Below are 25,518 nucleotides of genomic sequence, written 5' to 3'. Positions count from 1 at the left end.
GTAGGGTGGCTCACCCGAGCCGCGCCGCCAGCGGGACCCAGGCCCTCGCGGCTCAGCGGGACGCACGCCCCCTCCCCAGCCCGCCCCGCCGGGAGCGCGCGGGACTGGCTCTGCGAGGGGAAGTAACCGGACTCCTCCCCTCCCACGGGCTCCCCGGGGCCCGCGGCCCCGCCCCGCCTTTTATCCGGTGAGCCACGACCTGCGCCGAAACTTTGTAACCCGAGCGCGCTCCCCTGCGCTCCTCCCCGCCAGGGCGGCCCGGAGGGCGGTGCCGGGGGTGGGCCCGGCGGGCGGGAAGGCTCGCACGCCGGCGCACGCGGAGGGCGATCCGGCAGAGCTCGCCGCCCGCTGGAGCGCGGAACGGAGCTCCGGACGTGGTCCCTTCCAGGAGAGGCCCGCGGCGAGGCCGGGACTCTGGGGTCTTAGCCGCTCGTGCCCGCAGCTGCCGTCGCCCAGGAGCCGCAGCTGTGCCCCGGATCCCGGCGGCGGCCGGGGAAGGAGGAGGAGGAGCAGGAGCCGCAGCTGCACGGTGGCAGCTGGAGGAGGGGCGCACAGCTGTCCCGTGCGCCGGCGAGAGGGCCGAGCTCCCCGGGCAGAGCCGCGCGGGATGACCCGCTGAGCGCGGCCATGCAGGCTTGACCGGGCGCTGCGGCGCGCAGGGCACCGGCCGCGGGGCGCAGGCGGCAGCACTTTACCGCGGACTCTCCAGCGGGAGCGAGGCCGGCCACCATGGAACCCGTGACCAAGTGGAGCCCCAAACAAGTGGTGGACTGGACCAGAGGTGAGCGGGCCTCGGGGAGCCCCCAAGAGGGGGCGCCGGGGACCTGGGCAGGAGGGTGCGCGGCGAGCGCAGCGCGGTGACAATGCAAACTTCTGCCAAGTGGCCTGCGCTCCGCTGTCTCTGCGCCTTGTCCAGGCTGACGGATCCTTTTGGGGGTGCAGGTTGCGAGGCGAGCCGAGGGGAGCCCCATCGTTAAGCAGGGGCGGGGCTGGCCTTTCCGTGCAGGGTGAGGACTGGGGATGTCACGCTCGGGGCTCGGGCCGGGGGGCGCCCTCCCCTGCTCCGCCCGGGTGCGGTGGGTGCCCCGGGACCTGGCTGCACGTCCCCATCGAAGTGGCACAAGGCGCCTTTGTGTGGGCGACTCCCGCTGGCCCTCGTAAACGCCGCCTGCCCGGAGCAGCCCGCCGGCGCGACGGGGCGGTTGGACAGGTACGGGGGAGACGCGGCGGCCAGCCGGGCCCGTCTGTTTTTGTTGGAGAAGGCGCAGCGCAGCCCGGGCGCCAGCCCTGTGGCACTTGCGCGGGCGAGAAGTGCACCGCCAGACTCCCCGGGAGTCAGTGGCTTTTGCTCGGGGAAGGCTCCAGCACGCCCGGCGGCGCCGCCTTTTGAGGCCACATTTGGGCACTGGGACGGAGAAAGCTCAGTGTTGTGAGCCATTGTCTTGAGTATTTGGGACGGGGAGAGGCTGAGGGTGGGTGGTGATGGGCGAACCCCAGGCGCGGCCGCTGCTCTGCTCGGTGCGCCCTGCGCTCCGGGGGGAGGCACTGAAGCCTGCTCCATCCCCTTGGAGAACAAAGTACACCAAGGGCCGCCGGCGCATTTTCACGGGTGCCCCAGTCCCCTGGGCGCCTCTCGGCTTCAAGTTACTATTTTTCCCCCCTTCTATCTGCTCTTTCAGGTGAGGAGTGGTGTCCTTTCCCAATAATAATAACTAGAATTGTGTAGCGCTTCACAGTGTGCCAGGAGCTCTGTGTTGTTGCGCTTGGGCACCTCGGTAGGCCCGTGAGGTAGGTAAAGCTGGTAAGATCAGGTCATCTCCACCTGTCTCACCCATGGCCGCAGCACGAGGGAAACGGATCATCTCCACACCTCATTTCTCATGCCTGCTACTTTCACGTAAACCACTGGGCTGCGGGGCGTGGCAGTGCGCATGTTTGACCATTCCCTGCTGCTTCGCGAGAAGGGGTTTGTGAAGTGGACACAATTCCCTGGACGCAGACAGATCAAGAAGAGGGGTCCTCTGGGACAGGGGTGACTAGGTTTGGTTGGGTGAAAAGAGCCGATGGCATTGCCGGTGCTTGGCAGCAAACCTTAACTTAAAAGCTAGACATGCCCACACTGTAGTTTAAAATGAGAGCGAGTCCTCTTTCAGGAAACTGCCAGATTCCAGCCCTCGCTGCTTGTCCAGATGGACGCCATCTGTTTCACCTGTGTGTCCATCGCAGCACCGACTTGGGAAACTGACAGCTTTGGCAAAGGTTGCCATCTTGAGCTGTTCTGCCACATACAGAGGCCAGTTGCCACAGGTGGCTGTGGGGCTCTATACATGTAGCTGACCAGAGTTAACCATGGGCTGTAAGTAGAAAATACATTTGAAGAGTTGATGTGAAAGAAGAATGTAAAATCTCATTAATAATTTTTGTATTTGTCACTTGTTAAAATGATAGTATTCCGGATATATTGGGTTGAATTCAATGGATTACTAAATCTGACTTTGCTTGTGTATTCTTAGCTTCTCGAGCGTGGCTGCTAGTGAATTTGGGGGGACACACGCTCACATTTGAGGCGTAGACTGTTGAATAGTACTGCTCCGGAGTAAAGAAAGTTTACAGCTCATGCCCTGGTTCTCCTGTGTCTCTGCCAGCCTTATTTGATCATGTACAACCAGAAAACTGGTATTGGACACTCGGGAAGATTATGAAGTGAGATCTTCACACTCTCTAAATTTGTCTTTTTTTTTCCCCATCCCCTTTGGGATTGAGAGAGGAGAGGTATAAATTCACATCGTGTTATGTTTGCTTAGCATTTGAAAGGGAGAGCTGATTAAAATGTGTTTTTGGTGTCCACCTGCCTTGACTTTGTGACTTAGCTGAGGTCGCTTTCATCTGGGAGATGTTTTTAGCTGACCTCAAAGAGCAGCTCCTGGTGGTTCAGTACCTTTGATGCTTCTTGGGTTACATCCCTGTGGCTAGTGCTCCGCAGCTTCATACAAAATGCGAGTGCCCTCTGGGACCCTTGGGTACAGCCTGCCAGAAAGGCTTGGATGCTTTCTGTGTCAGAATCTAAAAGGAGCAAGTGTACGGCTACCTCATGGATGACAAGAGGCCACATTCTCTGAAATCGGGTGACAGAGCCCATGCAGATAGGAACTTTTGAATAAAAAGTACTGACTTATGCAAACTTGTTTGCTTATAGGACTATTTTTAGCTGTCTTTGCTAATCTCTCTACCCAACCCCATTTTATAAATACATCCCACTGATAAGCAGCTCTTCATGAAGACTTTCCTAGTCTGGGTGTTGCGCGGATAGCGGTATAGTGATTTTGAGCAGTGTGGAAGGCTCTTGATTGACAGCTCTCTAAACCTGGCCATCATTAACAGCTTGCAGCCGTGGCAGTGCAGCAGGATTCATACCTCAGGAAAGAATAAACAAATTCATGTGTCTGTATTATTTGGCTTTGGTTATACTGCTCCAATTTTACCATAACACTAGCAGATCCTCAGTAAGCATTAGCAATGTGCAGGCTTAGCCCTAAGCATCACACAAAGATCAATTCATTTATCTGCACAGCCATCCTTTGCGGTAGGATCTGCTGTTTCTCTTTGGCTGCAGAGGGAACTGAGTCAGCCAGAGGGAGGGGTCAGAGCAGAGTTTGACTCCAGGTGTTTAGATTTTCTGCACTTCTGCATAGCCGGTTCTTCTCAAGGCTACACCTTGACCACACTCAGAAATCTGCACCATGTTCAGAACTACATCTTGATGATTCCCATGATGCAGGTTCCTAAGATCAGATGTTAGCCGAGGAGACTCATCCAGAACACGTGTGCCTTCGTCTACCTGTTCTGTGTGCCTCAGAAGCTCTGTGTGATCCAATTAGTTCATAGTTCATGGCACCTTGCCAGTCAAATAACTCAGTAAAGGCTTTTGCAAAACAGAAGTTCTTTGACAACATGTAGGGTCAGCTGCATTCCCCAGGGTCTGTGGATTAACCAAATGGGAGTTTGCATTTTCTCTTAGGAAGAAGCCTGGGTGCAGGGCTGTGAGGGAAGCCTTGGTGCAGTCAGGGCCCAGGCTTCCCATCCTGCTCAGCTGTTCCCAGCATGCACCATTTGTTTTTAAAGGTGATGCTTCCAGGCAGGGTGCCCACTGGGTGTTTCTGTACCAGGCAGGGCAGAAGAACCTGGAGTAAGAAAGGTACCCAACTTTAAAAAAAAAACTATAGTGACCAGCCTCCCTTGCAGCATGTAGCAGCAGTAGAAGAGAGGAAACCTGTGGAAGAGGTGGCAGCTGTGTCTTTTCTTTTTCTAAAGATTTATTTATTTATTTGAAAGGCAGAGATAACAGAGAGAGAAGGGGAGAGAGAGAGAGCGCGAGAGAGAATCCTCCATCTGCTGGTTCACTCCCCAGATGGCCCCAACAGCCCTGGGGCTGGGACAGGCCAAAGCCAGGAGCCAGGAACTTCTTCTGGATCTCCTACTTGGGTACAGAGACCCAAATACTTGGTCCATCTTCCACTGCTTTCTCGGGCCATTAGCAGGGAGCAGTATTGGAAGTGGAGCATCCAGGACTTGAACTGGTGCCCATATGGGATGCCGGCACTGTAGGTGGAGGCTTAACCTGCTGTGCCACAGCACGGACCCTGTGTCTTCTCTTTTAGAGAGTTTTCTGAGAACCTCCATCCAGTGACCTGGGTTACAACTCAGAAGCCGGAAGTGTCAGTTGGCCAGTTCATGCTGCAAGGGAGGCTGGTCACTATAGTTTTTTTTTTTTTTAAAGTTGGGTACCTTGTGTCCTTGAAAAACATTGAGTTTTGATCAGTAAGGAGGAAGGGGAGAATGGGTATTTGTAGATGGCTAGAAGTGGCAGCCACACAGGAACTGACATGTACCAATGTCACAGTCAATTCTTAGAACACGGGCCGCTGTTCCAGTTTGCCGCGTACATGGTGCCCATGGCTCAGCTGGGTTGTAGAAATGGTGTAGCCTTTTTACTAAGATTTCCTGGGCCATAACCTTAACTTACATGAAATCTTTGTCTCTATGCTAGGTTTACGTATTAGAAGTTTTGTTGTGAAATGTGGCTACCTTGAGCTACATTTCTGCTTTCAGACCCCTGGAGAGTGTCTTCAGGGAGGAGGGAGGGGGCCTGGCTTGTCCCGGCAGCCCTGTTTTACACTTGGCCTGGAACGGGCAGTTCCAGTGGGTTGTTGAGTGAGCACATCCATACACCCCGACTTTGGTCCCGGAACACAAGTCCCCCTCGCCAGCTTCGGGTGTTGCTAGCAGAGGTTACATTTCTCATCACCAACTGAGAGTAAAGGGGGCTGATTTTGTTCAGAGTCCAAGCCTCTGGGAATCGGGGCATTTGTCCGTCCTCTGTTAACTGTCCGTGGGCACTGCTGCACCCCTGTAATGTCTGCTAGTATGTGGCAGGTCGGCGGTCTTGACCTACCTCATTATTTGGTCTCTATAGAGATCTGGTAAGTTGTAGGCCAGTTATCATGTGTGACCTTCTGCTGTCACACCTTCTTCCTGCCTTTGCCAGTTTGGAGGTTGGTTCTCTTTGTAGTCCTGATCGGGGCTTGGGTTGTATGTTTTCTGTTAGCTTCCAGGGTCACTGGAAAAGGGAGATCCTTTTCTCTTAGCTGCAAGTGCACAGGTTGGCTGTAGCTCCAAAAACTCTTCTCATCTCACTCTCTCCCTGGTTCTCTTCTCTCTCCTGTAACTTGAAGTTTCCTTAATCCTAAGAATAGAGAAGTACTGATTTTGTAGCAGGTGCTGTCCTAAGTGCTTTGTTTGGATTTCTTCATTTCGTCCTCTGAAAACCCAGCGAGGCAAGTGGGTCGTGAGGAGCCCACAGAGGCAGAGAGGGAGGATTTGCTCCCAGCACTGGGGTGCTGCAGGCTGACCACAGCATGCCTCTTTGCTATGCTTTATCCAGACGGGGAGCTCGGTGGTTGGGAGCGTGGGCTCAGGAGTGGAGGGTTCCGCCTCTGTGTGTTCGTGTGCAAGGTCTCCATAAATGACTACTCCTTGTTTTTACTGCTTCCTCCTTTTTCTCATCCTGTAGCTCCGGGACACAGACTCTTCCTCTGAGCATCAGCTCTGCCAGCAGGTGGTTTCGGACCATCCAGGGGCGCCTGTCAGTGCCACAGAGGTTTCTCTGCCATTTGCCAGCCAGTCAGTATCCGTGGCAGAACTTGGAGCTGATTGGGAATGTCCTGGATTGGTTGAGTGAGAAATACCTCTTGCTAATATCATGAGCCTCCTTTGGGAAATTAATTCAAACTACATTTCTTCAACTTCTCTTTGGTAGGAACTGGACGTCCAGTGAGCTCGGCACTGGGATGGCTCTCGCTGTCCATTGCTGACTCTTGTCTGGCCCCTGCTTCATGCATCAACCTGGGGCTTGGGCTATAGAAACTCAGGGCTGCTAAGTCAGAATCTGCATGTTTAGCAAGATCCCCTGGCGATTTGCGCATTCATTACAGTGCCAGCAGCACCGTTGTAGCACAGAGCTATGAACAGGTTTCCAAACTTTGCTGCTAGGTCCTGCTACTGTAGTGCTGGGACATCTGATAGGACATGGGTTCAGTCTGTTTTAAGGTTTGCAGTGATGATACTTAATTTGAGGATGCGTGGCTTGGCCACTGATTAAAACAAAGAAACAGTTTTAGGGTGTGTGCTGTGTTTATCAGCACCTGCCTAGCAACAGCATCAGGCAATTCTTTGCAAATGAAAGGACACATTTCCCCTGAGTTTTGTTACCCATTTCTGGGGACTTGGAGGGTTCTCATAACAACCTGCACACACACACACACACACATGCACATATACACATATGCACATCTATTTTAAAGCTTTATTCTTTCAGACACGTAGTAAAGAGGGAGTTGAGGCGTGGTCAGTGGTCACCATTGGCTGAAGCTTGTTCTCAGGATCCTCCGCTGGATTTGGGGAGGACGAGATGGTTTTGGCTGGTCATACTGTCCTGTGAACTTTGGAGGAAGCTTCTGTTGTTAGTAGGAAGTGACCCTGAATGTCATTTCAGAGATGAGTAACTAGGGCTGTTCTCAAAATCTGGAAGTGTGTGCATTGTTGAGGCCGGTGTGTCTCAGTCCTGTAGCCATGGAGACTGGGAGGCGAGCTCTTCCTGCCTGGGCCTCCTGGACCACCCTTCCTTTCTGGGTCCACCTGATTGCACAGAACTGTGAGGGCCCTCTGTTTGTCTCCAGGCCTGTGTCTCCCCATACCCCGCCCGTGGCCATCCTCAGCCTGTCGTGTGTCATGTCCTTGCCTGGTGTCCCTTTCTTGCTCTGCTTGGAGTTTTGTCCCTGCCTGAGTTGTTACCTAGGCTTTAAGGGAGGAAGACAAGTTTTATTTACATGAACTCTGCCGTGTTCTCACTTGACTCTTCCAAGCCTCAAGGTGTCCCCCTGAAGGCCTGAGTCCACTGTAGATGAGCAGAATGAGGCTCTGGGAAGTTGAGGCCCACAGGTGAGCAGCTGGGAGCAGACTTCTAGCCTGTAACCAACATGGTGCCTTGTCTTTCCTGTCTCATCAGCCGATGTGGGGAGGGGCAGATTCCAGGAACTTTTGCTTTTCTGGTCATCTCTTTAGGATTCATAGTCCTGGGACACATTTCTTTTTCAGTGCTTGAGGTAATGCAAGGGCCTGGATAGTTTGACCTTGACCTTCTAGCAGTTGGGATACTTTGCTGCCAGTTATTTATTTTCTTAGAGTTTGTTGCTTGTGTTGTATTGCTTCAGAATGTGGCTCTGCAATGGAACGAGTCTTTGCATTTTTGGATTGCTTAATCTAATTTTTGTTTTTTTATGTTGACTTTCATGTTGCAGATTGCTTGTCTGTGTGACAGTTAACATCTCAGTTTGGTAGGCTTACACACACACACACACACACACTTTCTTGGACAACTCAGTTTTATGGCCCCATTTCCTCCTCCATGCCTTTGATTCTTCACAGCTTTTTCATTTTAACTGCATTGTTGAGAGAAGGTCGGGCAGCTATGGCGAGTGATGCACAGGCTTTGGTATGAAACAGAACTAGATTTGGATCCTGTGTATGGCTCTGGCTGATTTGAAAGCTTGGGTAAGAAGCTTCAAACTTCTCCAACCCACCTGTACAGTTTCTATTCCATAGAATGGAACTGATCATAACCAGCTCGCAGGGTTTCAGTTAGAGCTGAAGGAGTAGAGGAGTGGGCATTTAGCGTAGTGGTTACGATGCCGGCATCCCCCATCCAGTGCCTGGCTTTGTTCCCCTTCCTACTCCTGAATGCAGCTTGCTGCCAACCCAGGCCCTGGTGATGGCTCCAGTGATTGGTCTCTGCCCCACCTTGAGAGATCTGGATTGTGTTCCTGGCTCCTGGCTCCAGTCCTATGCCAGCCGTGGCTGTGGCGAGCATTTAGGGAGCAAACCAGTTAATGGGAGCTCTCCTTCTCGCTTTCTCAAATAAATAATAATAACAGTAAAATAAATAAGAGGTATTATGTGGAAAGCACTTTGCCTAATATGTGACATAGAAGTGTGTTCACATATTAATGATTAATTCATAATGACTTTGGGTGATCTGGTGGCATAATAGCTGCTTTTTATTTAAATATTTAACACTGTTGTGGTTGACAGTAAACGTCTTTCACGTGATTGCTAATAATTTATGGCAGTTCCCCCCTCTTTTTTGTTTGTGTGTAGGAGTAGGAGATAAGTTAAATCAACGCCATTTTTTTTTCTCATTTTTTTCCTTCGATGCTTTCCCCTCACTGTTTATTTTTAAATTTTATTTATTTTTAAATATTTATTTGTTTATTTGAAAGGCAGAATTACAGAGAGACAGAGGCAGAGAGTGAACCATTTGGTTCATTCCCCAAATGGCTGCAATGGCTGGAGCTGGGCAGATCTGAAGCCAGGAGCAAGGAGCTTCTTCTGGGGCTCCCATGTGGGTGTAGTGGCCCAAGGACTGGGACCATCTATCGCTTTCCCAGGCCATAGCAGAGAGCAGGAGCGGAAGTGGAACAGCCAGGACTTGGACCAGTATCCATATGGGATGCCAGCACTGCAGGTGGCAGCTTTACCTACTGTGCCACAGTGCCGGCCCCTTTTCTTTTTTAAAAGATTTATTTATTTGAAAGGCAGAGTGAGAGAGAGAGAGAGAGAGACAGAGACTGATATTGAGGTTAAGAAAAAAAGATCTTCCATCTACTGTTGCACTCCCCAAATGGCCTCAGTAGCCAGATCTGGGCCAGGCTGGAGCCATGAGCATGGAATTCCGTCTGAGTCTCCCATGTGGGTGGCAGGGTCACAAATACTTGGGTCATCTTCTGCTTCTTTCCCAGGCACATTAGCAGGGAGCTGGATTGAAAGTGGAGCAGTCAGGACACAAACTGGCACCCATATGGGATGCTGGTGTCATAGGCTGTGGCCCAAACCCCTGGGCCACAACACTGACCACTCTTGACTTCTGAGAGCTTTCAAGTCTAGGAGGAAGATGGTGTCATGGAAAGGCTTAGCAGTAGCTCTTTTGGAAAGGACCATAGGAACACTCGCCCTGATGACAGATTCCACCCTGTAGTCAAAAAGAATTTCATTCAATCAGCAAATGCAGTTGTCCCTTATTATTTGATTATTTGCAAGGTGTTGGTTCCAGGATCCCCATGGATATCAAAATCTGTGGGTGCTTAAGTTGCTTGCATAACATGGTGTAGTATTTGGTGTTCAAGGTACTTGCGTAACACGGTGTAGTATTTGCACATGATCTGTGCATATCCCCCTGCATACTTTAAATTATGTCTAGGTGCCCATAATATCTACCACAGTGTAAAATACGGTGTGATTGTTACATTTAAGGGGTAGTGACACAAAGCTCTGTGCACGTTCAGTAAAGATGCAGTTAACAGTATTTTCCAGCTGCTGTTGGTGGAGTCTACAGAGGCAGAGCCCTTGGCTACAGAGATCCACTGTCAGGCCTGAGGACCTGCTAAGAGCTAGGCACTGTTCCAGGTGCAGGGGTCCAGCTGAGCCCTGCTTTAGCGTGGCTGATATTGGGGGGTCACAAATTACAACAACAAACAGATGGTTGGGGAAATATCTGCTACTGATACGGGTAAGGAAGACAAGCCGAGCTGAGAAGGAGAGCGACTGGGTCCAGGCATCAGGGCAGCCAGACTGAGGGAGTGACATTTAGGCAGGAGAGGCAGGGAGGAATCCACCTCTGGGGAGCTATAGGGAAGAGCACTGTGGCAGAGGGAACAGCCGGTGCAGAGACCCTGAGCTGCGAATGAGCTCGGAGTGTTTGAGGAAGGGAAGTGTGGTGGAGTTGGGAAGAGGGAGGTTGGTGGGTGGAGAGGAGGTGAGAGAGACAGATTGTGTAAGGTCTTCTAAGTCATGGCTGTGTGTTGGCAGTTTTTCTAATTCCAATGAACAGCACGGGGGTGAAATGATCTGATCTGTGGCTTCATGGGACAGAAGTGACCTCAGGGAGTCAGGCAGGAAGGCCCTGCTGTATTTAGGAGATGACGGTATCTTGGACTAAGGTGTTGGTCATTCTAGCCTTTATGAAGCAAAGTTCTAGGTACCATTTGTTCACTGATGGCTTCAAATCCCCAGCAGTAAAATGATTATATTTGTGCTGGGTGTTTGGCCTCGCAGCTAAGCCACTGTTAGGATGCCTGTGTCCCACATCGGAGTAGCTGGGTTTGATTTGCCGCTGTGGCTTCTGACCCCAGCTTCCTGATAAACGCAGACCCTGGGAGGCAGAGGTGATGGCTCGAGAAATTGAGTTCTCGTGGGAAACCTGGATTGAGGTCCTAGCTTCTGCCTTCAGTACTGGCATAGACAGTAGCAGCCACATGGGCGTTTAGGGAGTGAACCAGCAGATGGGAGGCATATCTCATCCGGTTTTTCTATGTGTGAGTCTCTGCTTCTCAAAACAAAACAAAACATGCAACAACCGTGTTTGGAATTGGAGTGTGTATTTGTTTCTCGCTGCTCTCAGGGCTAGGCCAGTCCTGGTCTCTCTCTTGCCGTGTGTTTAGAATGGAGAGCTCACTCTGTCTCTGTGTGTTCACCACTTGGTCCGCATCATTGTTCTTTTCTGGCACATTTTGCTGGAGCTCCAGTTTCTGAAGCTGCTTATTCATCCCTGAATAGGGGTTTTGTGAAAGTGGACTTAGCCTGGTTTGTTTGCTTTAACATCAGATGTCTAATTGATATTTTTAACCTGGGATCACACAGGCAAAGGCAGTTGTGTTTGTGGGAGCAAAGCCGTTCCTCAGGTTGCAGGTCAGTAAATTATAAAAATGAGAGGGCTTGTTATGGGAAATTCCTATGGTATTTGAGTAAAGGAACTGGTGGATCCAGTTTAAAATATTCTGCTCTGCTGACACACTGTTTTCATTTTTGCTTTAGCCACCATCCTGTTGGTTGAACAGATAGCATTTTGGGAAAGTTTCCAACATTGGATGCATTCTTAAACACTGAATGCATCCCTTCGCAGTAAGGGAAGGGCTAGTGGAGAGGAAGTGGGGGGTGGGTGGCCTTAAACTGGGATAACCTGGAAGCTTTATCGCACCACCCACACCCAGCTCCAGGGCTGCTTTTAAGGAGTGCATGTGTCAGCCCCATTGGAGGAAACCCCTACGTGTTATCTGTCAGAAAAGGCTGTGCTTATGACCCTCTGAATCACGCTCTCCTGAGGAAAACCTCGTAGGGGAAGGAAGCGTTCTATTTCCTATTTTCAGAGACCTGCAGAGAGGGAAGTTCCGTGCGTTGGCCTTGGGGGTGAATGTGCGTGTGTTTGGTGTTTCCAGCTTGAGTCAAATATGTGTCCGCTGCACAATCTTGCCTGCTTTCGGAGTAATTTTCTGCTAGCATTACAGTCTACTTGATTCTTCAAGTCAGGCGCTAGCTGGATATACTTCGGAAAGAGATGAAAAGTAGCTTAGTATGGAGGGTGGACCTGACTTGGAGTAACACCTGTTAAAGTTGTCAGCACCATCTTAGCATGGATTCCGACAGCGTCTTAAACTAATCATGAACAGATGGCACGACTGAGTTGCTTTTATGCAAATAACTCTGTCTAAGTCTTAAAATTGCTAATAATAAGTATGTAAGAAAACATAAATACTCCTTGCTAGTAAGACACTGAGAGAGACCCATGGTATAAAAATGGTTAGATTATAAACACCCTGAGGTCTAGTGGAAGGATTTTGTATAAAAGTGAGCTGGAAAGAGAGATCATGCTTGGAGGTAGAGAAGTTCTTGTTTGGATTGCAGTGGAGATTATCTGGAATAGAGAAGCTTCATCATCACCTGATGATTGATTCTTGTTTCTGACCCCTGAAGGTTTCCAACTGAGTTTTTTCAGGAGATCCTTTCTCTGCAACAAATAGGTGGCTCCCAACATCTTGTCACCCCTGTTCTTGAACCCAGTTTTTCAGCCTCAACATCCCCTGGGAATGTTCTTCAGCCTCAACCTAGACCTGCAACATCAGAAACTCTGGAAGTGGGATCCAGGGCGCTGTGTGGTTCTGGCCAGTGGTGTGGAGCTTATGGGAGTGAATGATCCAAGTCAGACTGCCCCATGACTCCTGCTGACAGGTGGTGTTTAGCTGATACGTGATGATTGATTAGGAAGGAGAACTCTTCCAGTGGGGACAGGTGTGATGTGTTCAGTGGACGAGCTGGTGCACCTGAGTTTGTGAATGCTCTTTCCCCAGGGTGGGCAGGGAAGAGTTAAGACTGGTGTTCCCATGGGCTCCCAGCCAGGGGCTCGGTCCTACCCAGGGCATCCTTTTGTTGTGTTGCTTGTGAGCGCTCAGCCCTCAGCCCTCGGGAACACAGGAGCAGGGGACTGTTTCATGAGGTCTCAGGGGCCTGTTTGGGTTTTGTGTGGCATTTCCAGGCTCTGCTCCAATAGAGGAGCAGAATCTGACACCCTCGTCCGACTCCAGTGTGAGAAGAGAGTGGATGGTTCTTTTCCCTGAGGTTTTAGCTTTGAACAAAGCTTGAAGGTGCAGAAAAGTATGGGGCAGGAACTAAGTGGGAAATAGGTTACACTTTGGTGGGAGGATGCTCATTTGCCTCACTACATGGACAGTGAATTAAGTGTCTATAAAGCTTGAGAGCCCTACAGTGGCAAAAGCCATAATCACCTACAGAAGTCAACGCCGAAGACCAGGAGAGGTACTGAGACTTGCATCAGGAGCTGCAAACTCAGAGACCTAGAAATGCCAGGCACACTGTGTCAGGAATTGAAGTGTGAGGGTGTGTGTGAGACAATACAGAGTGGTAGAGATTGTGGCGAACCCAGAGACACGTGTATTATTTGTTTCTGCAGACTATGGACTGAAAATTTCCAGATATTTGGATTTTTATGGAATTCTGGGTTTCTGTGTGACGTTTTCCCAGTGTTTAGGCGCTCTATAGTTCTTTTAGGCTTGGAGGAAATGATATATCTGTGAACCAGTTTTTAATTTCCTCTGTGGACAGCCATTGTCAGGTATTAATTGTCCCATTACAAAATGCACCTTTGTGGATAAAATTGGCTTTATAGTAATTTGCCATCTATTTAGTGGGTCTTTTGTAGCCTGTAATTTCACTTGCTGTTTACCTAATTCCATTATTTCTAAAATTGCAACACACAATTGTATTTAGTTAAGCCAGAAATTCTCATGTTTGGAGGTCCCACAGACCAGTGGGTAGTTACAGTGCAGTGTGAAAACAGGAATCTACTTTCTGTCTTTTTAAAATATATTTATTTATTTTCAAATAATTGAGAGTCAGAGAGAGACATGCAGAGAGAGCGATCGTCCCTCTGCTGGTTCACTCCCCAGATGTCTGCTACAGCTGGGACTGGGCCAGGCAGAACCCGGGAACCTGGTACCCCATCTGGGTGGCGGAGACCCAGGTACTTGAGTCATCACTTGTTGCCTCCCAGGCTGTACTAGCGAGAAGCTGGACTGGAAGCAGAGTAGTCATGATTGGAGCTGGAATTTGATATATGATGTGGGGGTTCCAGGTGGCAGCTTAACCCACTGGGGGCAGTGCTTGCCCCTTGGCTTCTCTCCTCCCCCCTTTGGATAAAGATGTATTTATTTATCTGAAAGGCAAAGTTACAAAGAGAGAGGGAGGGGGGAGGGATGGAGGAGGGAGAGAGAGACAGAGATCTTCCATCTGCGGATTCATTTCCCAAATGGCTGCAAGGGCCAGGTCTGGGCTTGGCTGAAGCCAGGACCAGGAGCTCCATCCAGGTCTCCCACGGGTGACAGGGACCCAGGCACTTGGGCCATGTTCTGCTGCCTTCCCAGGTATGTTAGCAGGGAGCTGAATCGGAAGTGGAGCAGCCAGGACTTGAACTGATGCCTCTGTGGGATGCTGGCATGGCAGGTGGTGGCTCAGCCTGCTGTACCACAATGCCAGCCCCTTGGCTTCTCTTGATGGACTTCATCTACATAGCATTGGTTGTGTGGTGTTGGCCCAGACAGGGGCTGTTTCTGTTTGTCCAGAAAAACTTCATGTGCATCTTAAAATGGGTGTGTGTTCCAAGTTTCTCTGCTGGCTTGTGGGCTCCGGTTTGAATTAGTAAATTGTGAGTTGACTCAAGTCCTTTTCTTTCTTTACAGTTCTCTAAATAGGGAAACAAAACAAGACAAACAAGAAAAACACTAGCTTCAGTATTTAAACTGGGGCATTATCTCAGAATACAGTTTACAAACCTCTTCAACAAAAACTATGTGATGCTTTAACTTTTCAGTTTGCTTTGTCACTGTGTGTGTGCGCACATGTGTGTACCCACATAAGCATGTACACCTACACCTGCATATTTATTCTTCATATTGTTAAACATTCATCAGGTTTTTATTTCAACCATGGATTCCTTCTTAAAAGCATAAAATAAAAAATGTATGTGGATGCTTTTTTCTTTGCTGATTTACCCTGCTTCATGCCAGGGCCAGGAAGGTGAGCTCCATGGAAATGAGTCCTGCCCCCGAGAGCCTCACAGCTCAGTAGGGGGCTCCAGTGAGCAGCTGGCATTGAGATCTTTCTATTTTGCTTTTTCAATTATAGAAAATTATGTGTTCAAAAGGTAGTGAGAGAGACAGGAGAGAGAGAGAGAGAGAGAGAGAGAGAGAGAGAGACAGAGAGCGAATGAGAGCAGACAGAAAGAGATCTTCCATCTGCTGGTTCACTCCTCAAATCTTAACAGCAGCAGAATTAGGCCAGGCTGAAGCTAGGAGCCGGGAATCCAGTCTGGGTCTCCTGTGTGGTTGGCAGGAGCCCAGCTCCTTGAACCATCACCTGCTGTCTCTCAGGGTGCCCATCAGCAGGAAGCTGGAATTGGACAGAGCCAGGACTTGAATCCAAGTACTCCCATTTGGGACGTGGTTATCCCAAGTAGCATCTTAACTACTAGGCCAAATGCCTGCCCCTCTGTTTTTAAAATTAAATAAATTTGTTTATTTTTAAAAGCATTAAAATTCTTTTTGATGGACAATAGTACATATCCTGGGGTGCAGCGTGACGTTTGTGCTCACATCCAGTGTGTTTTGTTGTGATTTGTGTCTGGCCCTTGCTAAGCTTTTTATGAATGATCTCACTGAGTCCTGACGACACTCACTTGGTGCCAGCCCTTTGGTCATCTCCACATGATTGAGCACCTGGCATATCTGAGGTTTTAGAATTAGTTAGTGAGGTTTGGATCAAGAGGCATTTGAGTCCAGAGCCTGACTTCCTCCTGTCTGCTCTTCAGCAGAGACCAGTGAGAGGCTGGCTGGTAAGAAGTTTGGAGAGCAAGGGAAAGTCACTGACATGCTTCACAGAATGTTTTGCATTGATCTGCTTCAGAGTAACCTGGTTTTACCCTTCAATAAAAAATTCCAGAGACTGTTTCTTTTCTCTTTTTAGTATCCAAGTGGCTATTGTAAGTGGCAAAAGGTATTTAGTTAGGGCTTATGTAGCCTATGGATAGTCAGTTAATTTTTTTGAAGATTTATTAATTTATTTGAAAGGCAGAGATACATAGAGAGGAGGGAGATAGAGAAAGAGAGATCCTCCATCTGCTGGTTCACTCCCCAAATGGCCACGACAGCTGGAGTCAGGCCCATCCGAGGCCAAGGAGCCAGGAGCTTCCTCTGGGTCTCCCACATGGGTGCTGGGGCCCAAGTCTTGATCCATCCTCCACTGCTTTCCCAGGTGCATTAGGCAGGGAGCTGGATCAGAAGCGGAGCAGCTGGGACTTGAACAGGCGCCCATATGGGGTGCCGGTACTTCAGGCAGAGGCTTAACCTACTATGCCACAGCGTTAGCCTCAGTCACTTAATATTTTCAGGTTCTAGCTCTCATAGGCAAAAGTTCTGGGGTGCCTTGGCTGTGTATTTAAAAACAGGACTGGAAAGAAGTCCATCAAAATGCTGCAGATGGTAGAATGACAGGTGGCTTTTATTCTCTTTTTTGTCCACGTTCAGGCCATCAAGTAGGTACGGCCTTGTCCCAGAGCCCTGGCTACTTTCTGCGGGGCCTCTCTTCCAGGCTGCTATGGAATCAGAAAAGCCTTGAAGGGAATTGTGGGAGAGAATGTTGGCCTGTCTTTCCTGGTGTCCTCTCCAGGATTGTGACCGCCAAGTGCTGGCTGTCACCTTCAAAACAGCTGGCCCATCTTGAACTGCTTTTTTTGGTTTTGTCTGGGTCGGCTTCGTTCGTACTGAGCCATCGTAGCCAGATGTGTCTGGCCGCGTTGCTTGAATGCAAGTAGAGCTCAGATTTTAGTGGGACTTAACAGTGTCTGGTCAGGGCCAAAGGGTTCCTGGCCCTGCCTTCTGGAGATTCTGGTAACGTGGTGTTCGTGGGGCCTTGAGGGCCACTTGTTCACCAGCTGCCCGGGGGTGGGTGAAGTGGTGGGCGTGGCCTGCTCACCTGTAGGAAGTTTGCTTGCTGTTCTTGCCAAGGATGCCGTAGAGGTGCTATGTGAGGCTGAGAGAATAGCTGAGACAAGCAACGCGAAGAGAAGCAGAGAGCACCCTGTAGGCCCTGGGCAGGGTCTGAATGTGGGGGTGGCCGAGATATTGTGTCTCAGCGGCTTGGGGTGCTCGTACCTTTTCAAATGGGTTGCCTTTGGATAGGGAGCTGCAGTTTATGTTTAAGACTGAGCCCAGGGGTGGGCGATGTGGCGCAGCGGGTTAAGGCACCATCTGCGATGTCAGCCTCCCATATGGGCACTGGTTCATGTCCTGGGTGCCCTGCTTCTAGGCCACCTCCCTTCTCATGCACTTTTGAAAGCAGAAGATGGTCAAGTACTTGGGTCCCTGCCACCCATGTGGGAGGCCTGGATGGAGTTCCAGGCTCCTGGCTTCGTCCTGGCCCAGCCCTGCTTGTTGCAACCATGTGGGGAGTGAACCAGCAAATGGAAGATCTCCCCCTGCTCCCCAAATAAATCTTTTTTTTTTTAAAGTGTGAGCACCAATCTCAGAAGTGGTTGTAGTTTGTAGACTGCTTATCCCTCATGCTCCCATCATCCTGTGGGATTCAAACACTTGAGAAAACACAGTGGCCTCGATGACTGCAGCGCTCTGATTGTCTCATGTTTTAATGAAGTGAAAATATTGTGTGACTTGGCACAGGAAATGTGTTAAAATAGCTAGTGTTAGTTGAAATCCAGGTCTTCAGCCTTGAGTGTGAAATGATGTAATTTGCACAAAGGTGACACCCAATTTTTTCTGTATAGTGCATCTGAAATCGTCGGCTCTAACATACAATACGGAGGATTAGCGTCTGTCAGTGCAGAGACAAAAGCAGTGCTGATGAGTGCAGAACGCCTCCCGGAGCCATCCCTGAGACCTTGCCCACGCTGGGTGCGCTTGGCACTCCTGGCTAACACGGTTGGCTGTGGTTGCTGTGTGGGTGGGTGAGCCAGTTCCCTGAGTGGAGTGTCTGCTCGAGGTTGCCAAGTCAGCGAGTGAACACAGGACCGGCCTGGCGAGAACCAAGGGCGTGGAGCACTGCTCGGGGCTTGGTGCTCCGGGCAGGGGCGGGAGGTCTTCCAGTAGGCGTCCCGTGGCCCATTTTCTTATTCATCATTGGCGCAGCAGATGTGGCTTCCGAGATTTCTCTCAGCTCCTCTGCTTATTAGTAGGACCGGCTGGAAAATGATTTATTGCTTTTCCTGTAACATCTTTCCCAGTGCTCTACCTGGTTAACATTTCTAAAATTTGCTGATCTCTCATCTCAGATGTTTAAATTAAAACCAACCCTGTTTACCTGGTATCCTGACAAGATGCCACTTGTCACATGAATTCTGGCTCTGGGAATGAAGCGTCTGCTTATATGCTGGGTCCCAGGGACACATCAGGAGCTGGGCGGCGCATTCTCTCTCCTTTAAAGATGTATTTATTTGTTTGAAAGAGTTACACATGGTGGGGGGGAGGGAGAAAGAAAGAGAGAATATCTTCTATCTGCTGGTTCATTCTCCCAATTGGCCACAACAGCTGTCCCGATCAGGAGCCAGGAGCTTCTTCTAGGTCTCCCACACAGGTGCAGGGGCCCAAAGACTTGGGCCATCTTCTTCTGCTTTCCCAGGCCACAGCAGAGAGCTGGATAGGAAGTGGAGTAGCCAGGATTTGAACCAGCGCCCTATGGGATGTGGGCACTGCAAGTGGCAGCTTTACGTGCTATGCTACAGCACCAGCCCCATGGGTAACTCATTCTCTTCATGCATTTCCTGCTCACTAGAGTCCCCTCTTAACTGGCACTCCCACCGGCTCTCATAATGGTTGCTGTTTACTGTATGCTCATTCAACAAATTACTGAGTGCCTACTGTGTGCCCGTGCAGTTTGGAGAGCTGAGGTTGCCTCAGTGAATCAAATAAGCCGTGGTTCCTGTCTTCCAGAGCTGATCCTTTAGTGGGGGTTGCCAGACCGTCATTGCGAGTCATTACACGTAGCGTGATGCATGCTAAGGGGAAGGACAGCAGCGTATGTGGGCAGGATGCAGGGATGTGGTTTTCACCGAGGTGACCTGGGAACAATTTCCGTGAGCAATGGCAATGGGAATAGCAAGTGCAGAGGCGCTGAGGCAGGTGGTGCCTCACATGTTGAAGGAGCAAGGAGGCCGAGAGGGCTGGGAGTGAGGGAACTGAGATTGAAGAGCCTTAGAGATAGTGATAGGTTCTGTGGCTTTAAGTCAGTGTTATGCAGAGCCTTTTGGAGGTTTTGAACCAAAAACGGATATCAGATTTACATTTGAGGGTTATAATGGCAGCTGTACAAGGATGGAATGAGTCCAGAAGTCATGGCAGTGGTCACAGGAAAGGTGATGCTCGGGCCAGGTGGTAGCTGTGGCCACGGCGAGAGGGGCTTGTGTTCTACCTGCTCTGAAAGTCCAGTAGGATTTTCTGAGGGATGAGGTGTGGTGTGGGAGGATAAAGTCTTTGGACTGATGAATTGGGAGGGTAGAGTTGCCATTTCCTGAGAGGTAGACGAATGTGCTAAAAGCATCCAGCTCTTTGATTTGCAATGCCTGTTACCCACCAGATGCAGCAGGTCCTTGAATATAAGCTCACGGGTTAACCAGGAAGGTTGATACTAGAGAGGAGGTTTGGTGGCCTTTGGGGAATTGTTGGCATTAAATCTTTGTGACTGGATGATGTCAACCAAATGAGTGAGTGTAGGGAGACAGTAGAAGAGATTGGGGGCGTTGCAGACTTCCTTCAGAGGAGTCAGGGAGGTGAGCAGCCATCCAAGATTGCTGTGCAGTCACTGCCCCTGGGGGGAGGAAAGCTCAGAGCGCATGGGGTCCTGGAGCCTTGTGAGGGAGGAGGCGGGAGTGAGCCGCTGGGGCGGGTAGCGCTGGGGTCAGTGAAGGAGGACCAGGACCTGACCAGTGTGTTAGCCCTGGGGAACTCCAGGTAGTTCTGCTGGGCTGGTGGGGCAAGGGTGAGATTAGAGTCAGTTCAAGGACAAATGGGAGAAGAGAAGTTGAGGACACTGCCCCACCAGACACAGCTCTGTTGTGTTCTCAGGATGACTTAAGCTCTGCATGCCTTTTATTTTAATTCTTTTAAAATCTGTAACCAACTTTTGGAATAGCTAACTGTCTGGTAGGCAGTTAAATGGGAGCTTGGTAACAGAACACTAAGATTGTGCAATCCTGTATCCTGATGCTAACGAAGCCATTCATTAGTGAATGGCCGTGTATTGGTAGCTTCTCCAGACAAGCCTTGTTCAGCAGAAATGATATCTCTCCATTTGTTCAATGTTTTGGAAATAAATTTGGAAATGAGAGTAAATAACTATTTACCCAAGTTCTGCATTATTCTACAGCTTACCTGGTTAGGGGAAAAGATGCGTAGTGGACGGATCCAAAACCTTGGAAGAATTCCTTGTGGCTAGTGATTTAGCTTAATATCTTTTAGTAAACACTCAGAATGCCATGAAATTATACTGTTACATTGGTAATGTCTGTTATAGCCCGAGGGTAGAAGCCATTTGTTAGCAGGAAAATTAACACAACTTAGATAGACCAATCAGTTTTAAGTATACCCTATCAAATATTTTTTGAGCATCTGTCATTTATAATGTTCTTTTCTAAGTACAATGAACAACACAGGGCCCTGTTTCCTTAGTTACTTTTTTTTTTTTTTTTTTTTAAGATTAGTTATTTGAAAGGCAGAGTTATAAAGAAGCAGAGGCGAGGAGAGAGAGAGAGTCTTCCATCTACTGGTTCACTCCCCAGATGGCTGCAACTGCCTGAGCTGTCCGGATCCGGAGCCAGGAGCTTCTTCCGGGTCTCCCACGTGGTCTTGGGCCATCTTCTACTGCTATCCTAGGCCATAGCAGAGGGCTGCATTGGAAGTGGAGCAGCCAGGACTTGAACTGGCGTCCATATGGGATGCTGGCACTGCAGGCGTCAGCTTTACCTGCTATGCCACAGTGCCACCCTTTTTTTTTTTTTGGCTTATTTTCATTTATTTGAAAGGTAGAGTTGCGGAGAGGGAGAGGGGAGGAGGGAGAAGGAGAGATAAGAGAGAGATCCTCCATCCACTGGTTAATTCCTCAAATGGCTGTAATGGCCAGGGCTGGGGCGGACTGAAGCCAGGAGCTAGGAGCCAGTAGCTTCATCCTGGTGTCCTACCTGAGTGCAGGGGCCCAAGCACCCATGGGCCATCTTCTGCTGCTTTCCCAGGGAGCTGGATCGAAAGAGGAGCAGCTGGGTCTCGAACCTGCGCCCATATGAGATGCCGGCGCTGCAGACTGCAGCTTTACCCACTCCTCCACAATGCTGGCCCCACTGGCTCTTTTGTATGAGCTTGGCAGTAACTGGGTTTCAGACCCAGAGTGGCCTGCTCACCTCGTTTGAGGGGTGCCCCTGAGTCCCAGGGAAGTATCTCTCAAAGGCTCTGGGACAAAGGAACTTGGCTCAGTGGATATTTATTTCCTTTGATCTGTGAAATGTAAAACGGAGTGTAAGGAGACATAGAAAGTCTTTGTTATAAAGATCCGTTAAAACATTGACTTGAGCTGAGCGGAGACAGGAGGTGGAGTTGACAAGGGTTGGAGGAGGAAAGGGAGGCCGGTGAGGAGTGGAGGGGGCTGGGGAAGCCGAGGGGCCCAGGCTCAGGGGGTTTTGAGGGGTGTGTCTCAGAGGTTGGACGGCTGGCCGTGGGCGTTTTGTGGGTTATCACCTGGGATCTGCTGCCCGCTGCTGATTAATGATTAATAATGGATTCCAGCTCCGTATGTAATACAGTCTTTGTTCAGAGACCTGGCTCTGTGGGGTCAACCAGAGCATAGGTTTGCTAGCCTTTATTCCCCAGCGTGATCAGACTACCTGAGGGTTAGGAGGGCCCCCCAACCCAAAGGGCACTGGACCTGGAGATAAGCACTGCTCTCCGAGCCTTCCCAGCGTGCCCTCCCTCCTCCTCCCACTTGGTGCACATTGGAGGGAGTCTTCATCTCCCCCCACCCATGTGCCGGCTTTGCATGCACATCATGTGGACGTTTTTGGATCCAGGCTCACAGGAATCGTGCACTTGCTCTACCAGCTCCCGGAGCCGCCACGCGGGCATCCATTTCTGAGTTCCTGACCTCTGTTAGAATGCATCGGTTATACTTAAAACATGAGCTTGCTAGTGGCAGGAGGAGAAGACCAAACCGCAGGGCGCCACCTCTGAACGGCGTGGCTGCCTGCCCTCTTGCTTCCCTTCTTCCAGATTGCTCTGGGGGTTGACACTGTCGCCTCTTTCCCAGGGTAAGGCATGTATACTCAATGCTGGGAAGGCTTCCATTGTCAACAGTCCAGGGTTGTAATTCAGTGGACTGCGGTTTTAAAATAGCTTAACAAGGTGAATTTTTAGTTTTTAAGAGCAAGCACTGAAAGAAACCAGCCCCCAGGTTTCTGCCTCTATTCCCTCACCCCATGATTTTTAAATATGTGGTCCCTTGTAGACCATGGGTAGCTGTTACTTTAACTTCTAATTTAACAACCTTACTTGTATATTTCAGCAATTGAAGTTTTGTACCTTTTTGTTTTCACTTCCTGAAGGTGTTTTTGTTTCTTCTTTCTCATCTATTTATTTATTTATTTTTGACAGGCAGAGTTAGACAGTGAGAGAGAGAGAGAGAGAGGTCTTCCTTCCATTGGTTCACCCCCAAATGGCTGCTACGGCCGGTGCACTGAGGCTGGTGCACTGCGGCTGGCGCACTGCGCTGATCAGAAGCCAGGAGCCAGGTGCTTTTCCTGGTCTCCTATGCAGGTGCAGGACCCAAGGACCTGGGCCATCCTCCACTGCACTCCCTGGCCACAGCAGAGAGCTGGCCTGGAAGAGGGGCAACCGGGACAGAATCTGGTACCCTGACTGGGACTAGAACCCGGTGTGGCGGCGCCACAGGCGGAGGATTAGCCTAGTGAGCTGTGGCGCCAGCCCCTTCTCATCTATTTTAAAAATAAAATCCCTAGAATGGATACTGCAAAAATATTTTATTAAGGAAGCCTGCATATTGATACCTTTTTCATACTCTCAGTTTTAAAATGAAGTTTAACAATGAGACCAGGTGTGATATTCCAGCCCTAGTGTAGAAATTCCATATTCTAGGATCAAGGCTTCATGAATCAAGGAAATAAAGATTTTCTAGGAAACTAATAACAAAGGAATAAAAAGTGTAAGTGCCTATAAGCAACCTTGGGAATTGAGGGAGAAATTTAAGAATAATCTGCCTTATTAAATGCAATTGTGGTAGATTTCCTGAAAGTGATAGATGAGGCAGAATCAATGTTTTCTAATGACTTAATTATCAGTAAAATATCTCAGAACGATTTTGTGGGTTTAGGTAGGCAATTATCATCCTTGGTGGTAACTGTACTCCTATAACTATAATGTTATAAAAAGTAAGATGATCTTATTTTCCTTATAAAAGCAGGTTGAACAGTATCAATCCTGTTTTTTTTTTTTTTTTGGACAGGCAGAGTGGATAGTGAGAGAGAGAGAGAGACAGAGAGAAAGGTCTTCCTTTTTGCCGTTGGTTCACCCCCCAGTGGCCGCTGCGGCTGGCGCATCTCGCTGATCCGAAGCCAGGAGCCAGGTGCTTCTCCTGGTCTCCCATGTGGGTGCAGGGCCCAAGCACTTGGGCCATCCTCCACTGCCCTCCCCGGCCACAGCAGAGAGCTGGCCTGGAAGAGGGGCAACCGGGATAGAATCCAGTGCCCCAACCGGGACTAGAACCTGGTGTGCCGGCACCGCAAGGCGGAGGATTAGCCTAGTGAGCCATGGTGCCGGCCCAATCCTGTTGGTTTTATTTGCTCTTTACAGACTCAAATTACAGTGGAAGTGCCACACTATTGCAGTGAGATGTAAGGAATACAGGTGCATGAGTTTTTTTCCCCATGTAGTTAGCTTTCTTTTGTCTTTGTTTTCAAGATTTATTTATGTATTTGAAAGGCAGAGAGAGAGAGAGAGAGAGAGAGAGAGAGAGAAATATCTTCCACCTGCTGGTTCACTCCCCAAATGGCCACAGGAGCCGGAGCTGGGCCAGGACTAAGTCAGGAGCCTGGAACTCCACGTGGGTGGCAGGGGCCCAAGCACCTCTGCTGCTTTCCCAGGTGCACTAGCAGGGAGCTGGATCACAAGTGGAGCAACTGGGACTCAAACTGCCGCTCCTCTGGGATCGTACGCCATCATGGGCAGTAGCTTAACCTGCAGTGTCACAACACCAGCCCCTCTTTTTCTTTTCTACAGTGATTTGCATCACAAAACGAAGTGGTAGTATTAGTATCTGTTCTTGAGACTGTCATGGATGATAGCTGTGGCCTGGCAATCAAGGCCTTTGATAAACACTTGAAAGGAAGGTGAAACCCAGGAGTCTCTTCAGTGAAGTTAGGACCAGCCGTGAGGACCAGCCTTTAAAAGTCGCGGCCTTCCCTGGAATCTGTTTGAGGCACAGGTGGAAAGCAGTACCTGCCTGTAGGTGAGTTGCCTGCGGGAGAAGAATAACTGTCTTAAGGGTTTTGCGTGGAAAGAAAATGCATTTTTTTTTTTAAATTTAAAGTCTCATTTTCTCTGCTGTGTGTGTGTGAGTGTGGGCCATTCCTCATTTTCATACATTTTGTGGTTGCTGTAGTATTACATGGTGCATGGGGGTGGAGAGAGTGCGCCAGGGCCGAGGAGCACCTGCTCCACTTTGTTTCCTGTGCTGCCTCTTATCAGTGTGATGTTGGCAAGTCATATTCATGGCTTAGTCGCTGCCTTATCTGTATTATTAAACTTCCAGGGTGTATGCTGAAGGTTAGATGAGATAATGCAGGTGAAGCGTTTATCACAGTATCTGCCATATTGTCAGCGCTTAATAAAATGCTCGGTGCTATTTTTGTTGCCTAGACTACAGGTGTATCCTGGAAAACAAAATTCACACCTCTAGCCGGATAGTCTCAACTTCAGCTTAAACAGGGATACTCCCTCCCTGTTACAAATAGTAAATTCCACATCAGTGAGAGGAATGATAAAGGGAAAATTGGAACTCATGTCCTTTGTGGAGTGTGTTGGTGGAAAATGCTGTTGAAAAGAGAAGCCAGGGGCTGGTGCTGTGGTGTAGTAGGTAAAGCTGCCTTCTTCAGTGCCGGCATCCCATATGGATGCTGGTTCAATTCCTGGCTGCTCCACTTCCAATCAAGCTCTCTGCTATGGCCTGGGAAAGCAGTAGAAGGTGGTCCAAGTGCTTGGGCCCCTGCACCCACGTGGGAGACCCAGAAGAAGCTCCAGGTTCCTGGCTTTGGATGGGCCTAGCATCGCCTGTTGGCGGCCACCTGGGGAGCGAACTAGCGGATGGCAGACCTCTCTCTCTCGCGCGCTCTCTCTCTCTCTCTCTGCCTCTCTATAACTCTGCCTTCAAATAAATGAATAAATCTTAAAAAAAAAAAAAAGAGAAACCAGTGATATCTCCTGTCATGGTAAATGATTTATTCAATGTCTTACATTTGGTTATTCTATTACCCTAGTGCACCTGACAACAGTGATG

General features: G+C 49.6%; 1 protein-coding gene across 4 annotated transcripts in view; it reads left to right on the top strand.

The window, feature by feature from the left end:
* Positions 1 to 341: 341 nt before the first annotated feature.
* CNKSR3 (CNKSR family member 3) overlaps positions 342 to 25,518 on the top strand; it is a 100,938-nt gene continuing 75,761 nt past the window's right edge. For 3 of the 4 annotated variants that reach the window (XM_062186955.1, XM_062186956.1, XM_062186954.1), the window contains exon 1: positions 342 to 781. In XM_062186955.1, coding sequence (XP_062042939.1) covers positions 730 to 781 — 52 coding nt within the window. In that variant the 5' untranslated portion in view covers positions 342 to 729. The remainder of the gene's footprint in view (positions 782 to 25,518) is intronic. The other variant, XM_062186953.1, reaches the window with a different exon arrangement.

Source organism: Lepus europaeus, chromosome 3 (genome assembly GCF_033115175.1).
Source record: "Lepus europaeus isolate LE1 chromosome 3, mLepTim1.pri, whole genome shotgun sequence".
Lineage (NCBI taxonomy): Eukaryota > Metazoa > Chordata > Mammalia > Lagomorpha > Leporidae > Lepus > Lepus europaeus.
Note: the sequence above shows the minus strand (reverse complement) of the source record. Positions and strands in the feature narration are given on the sequence as shown.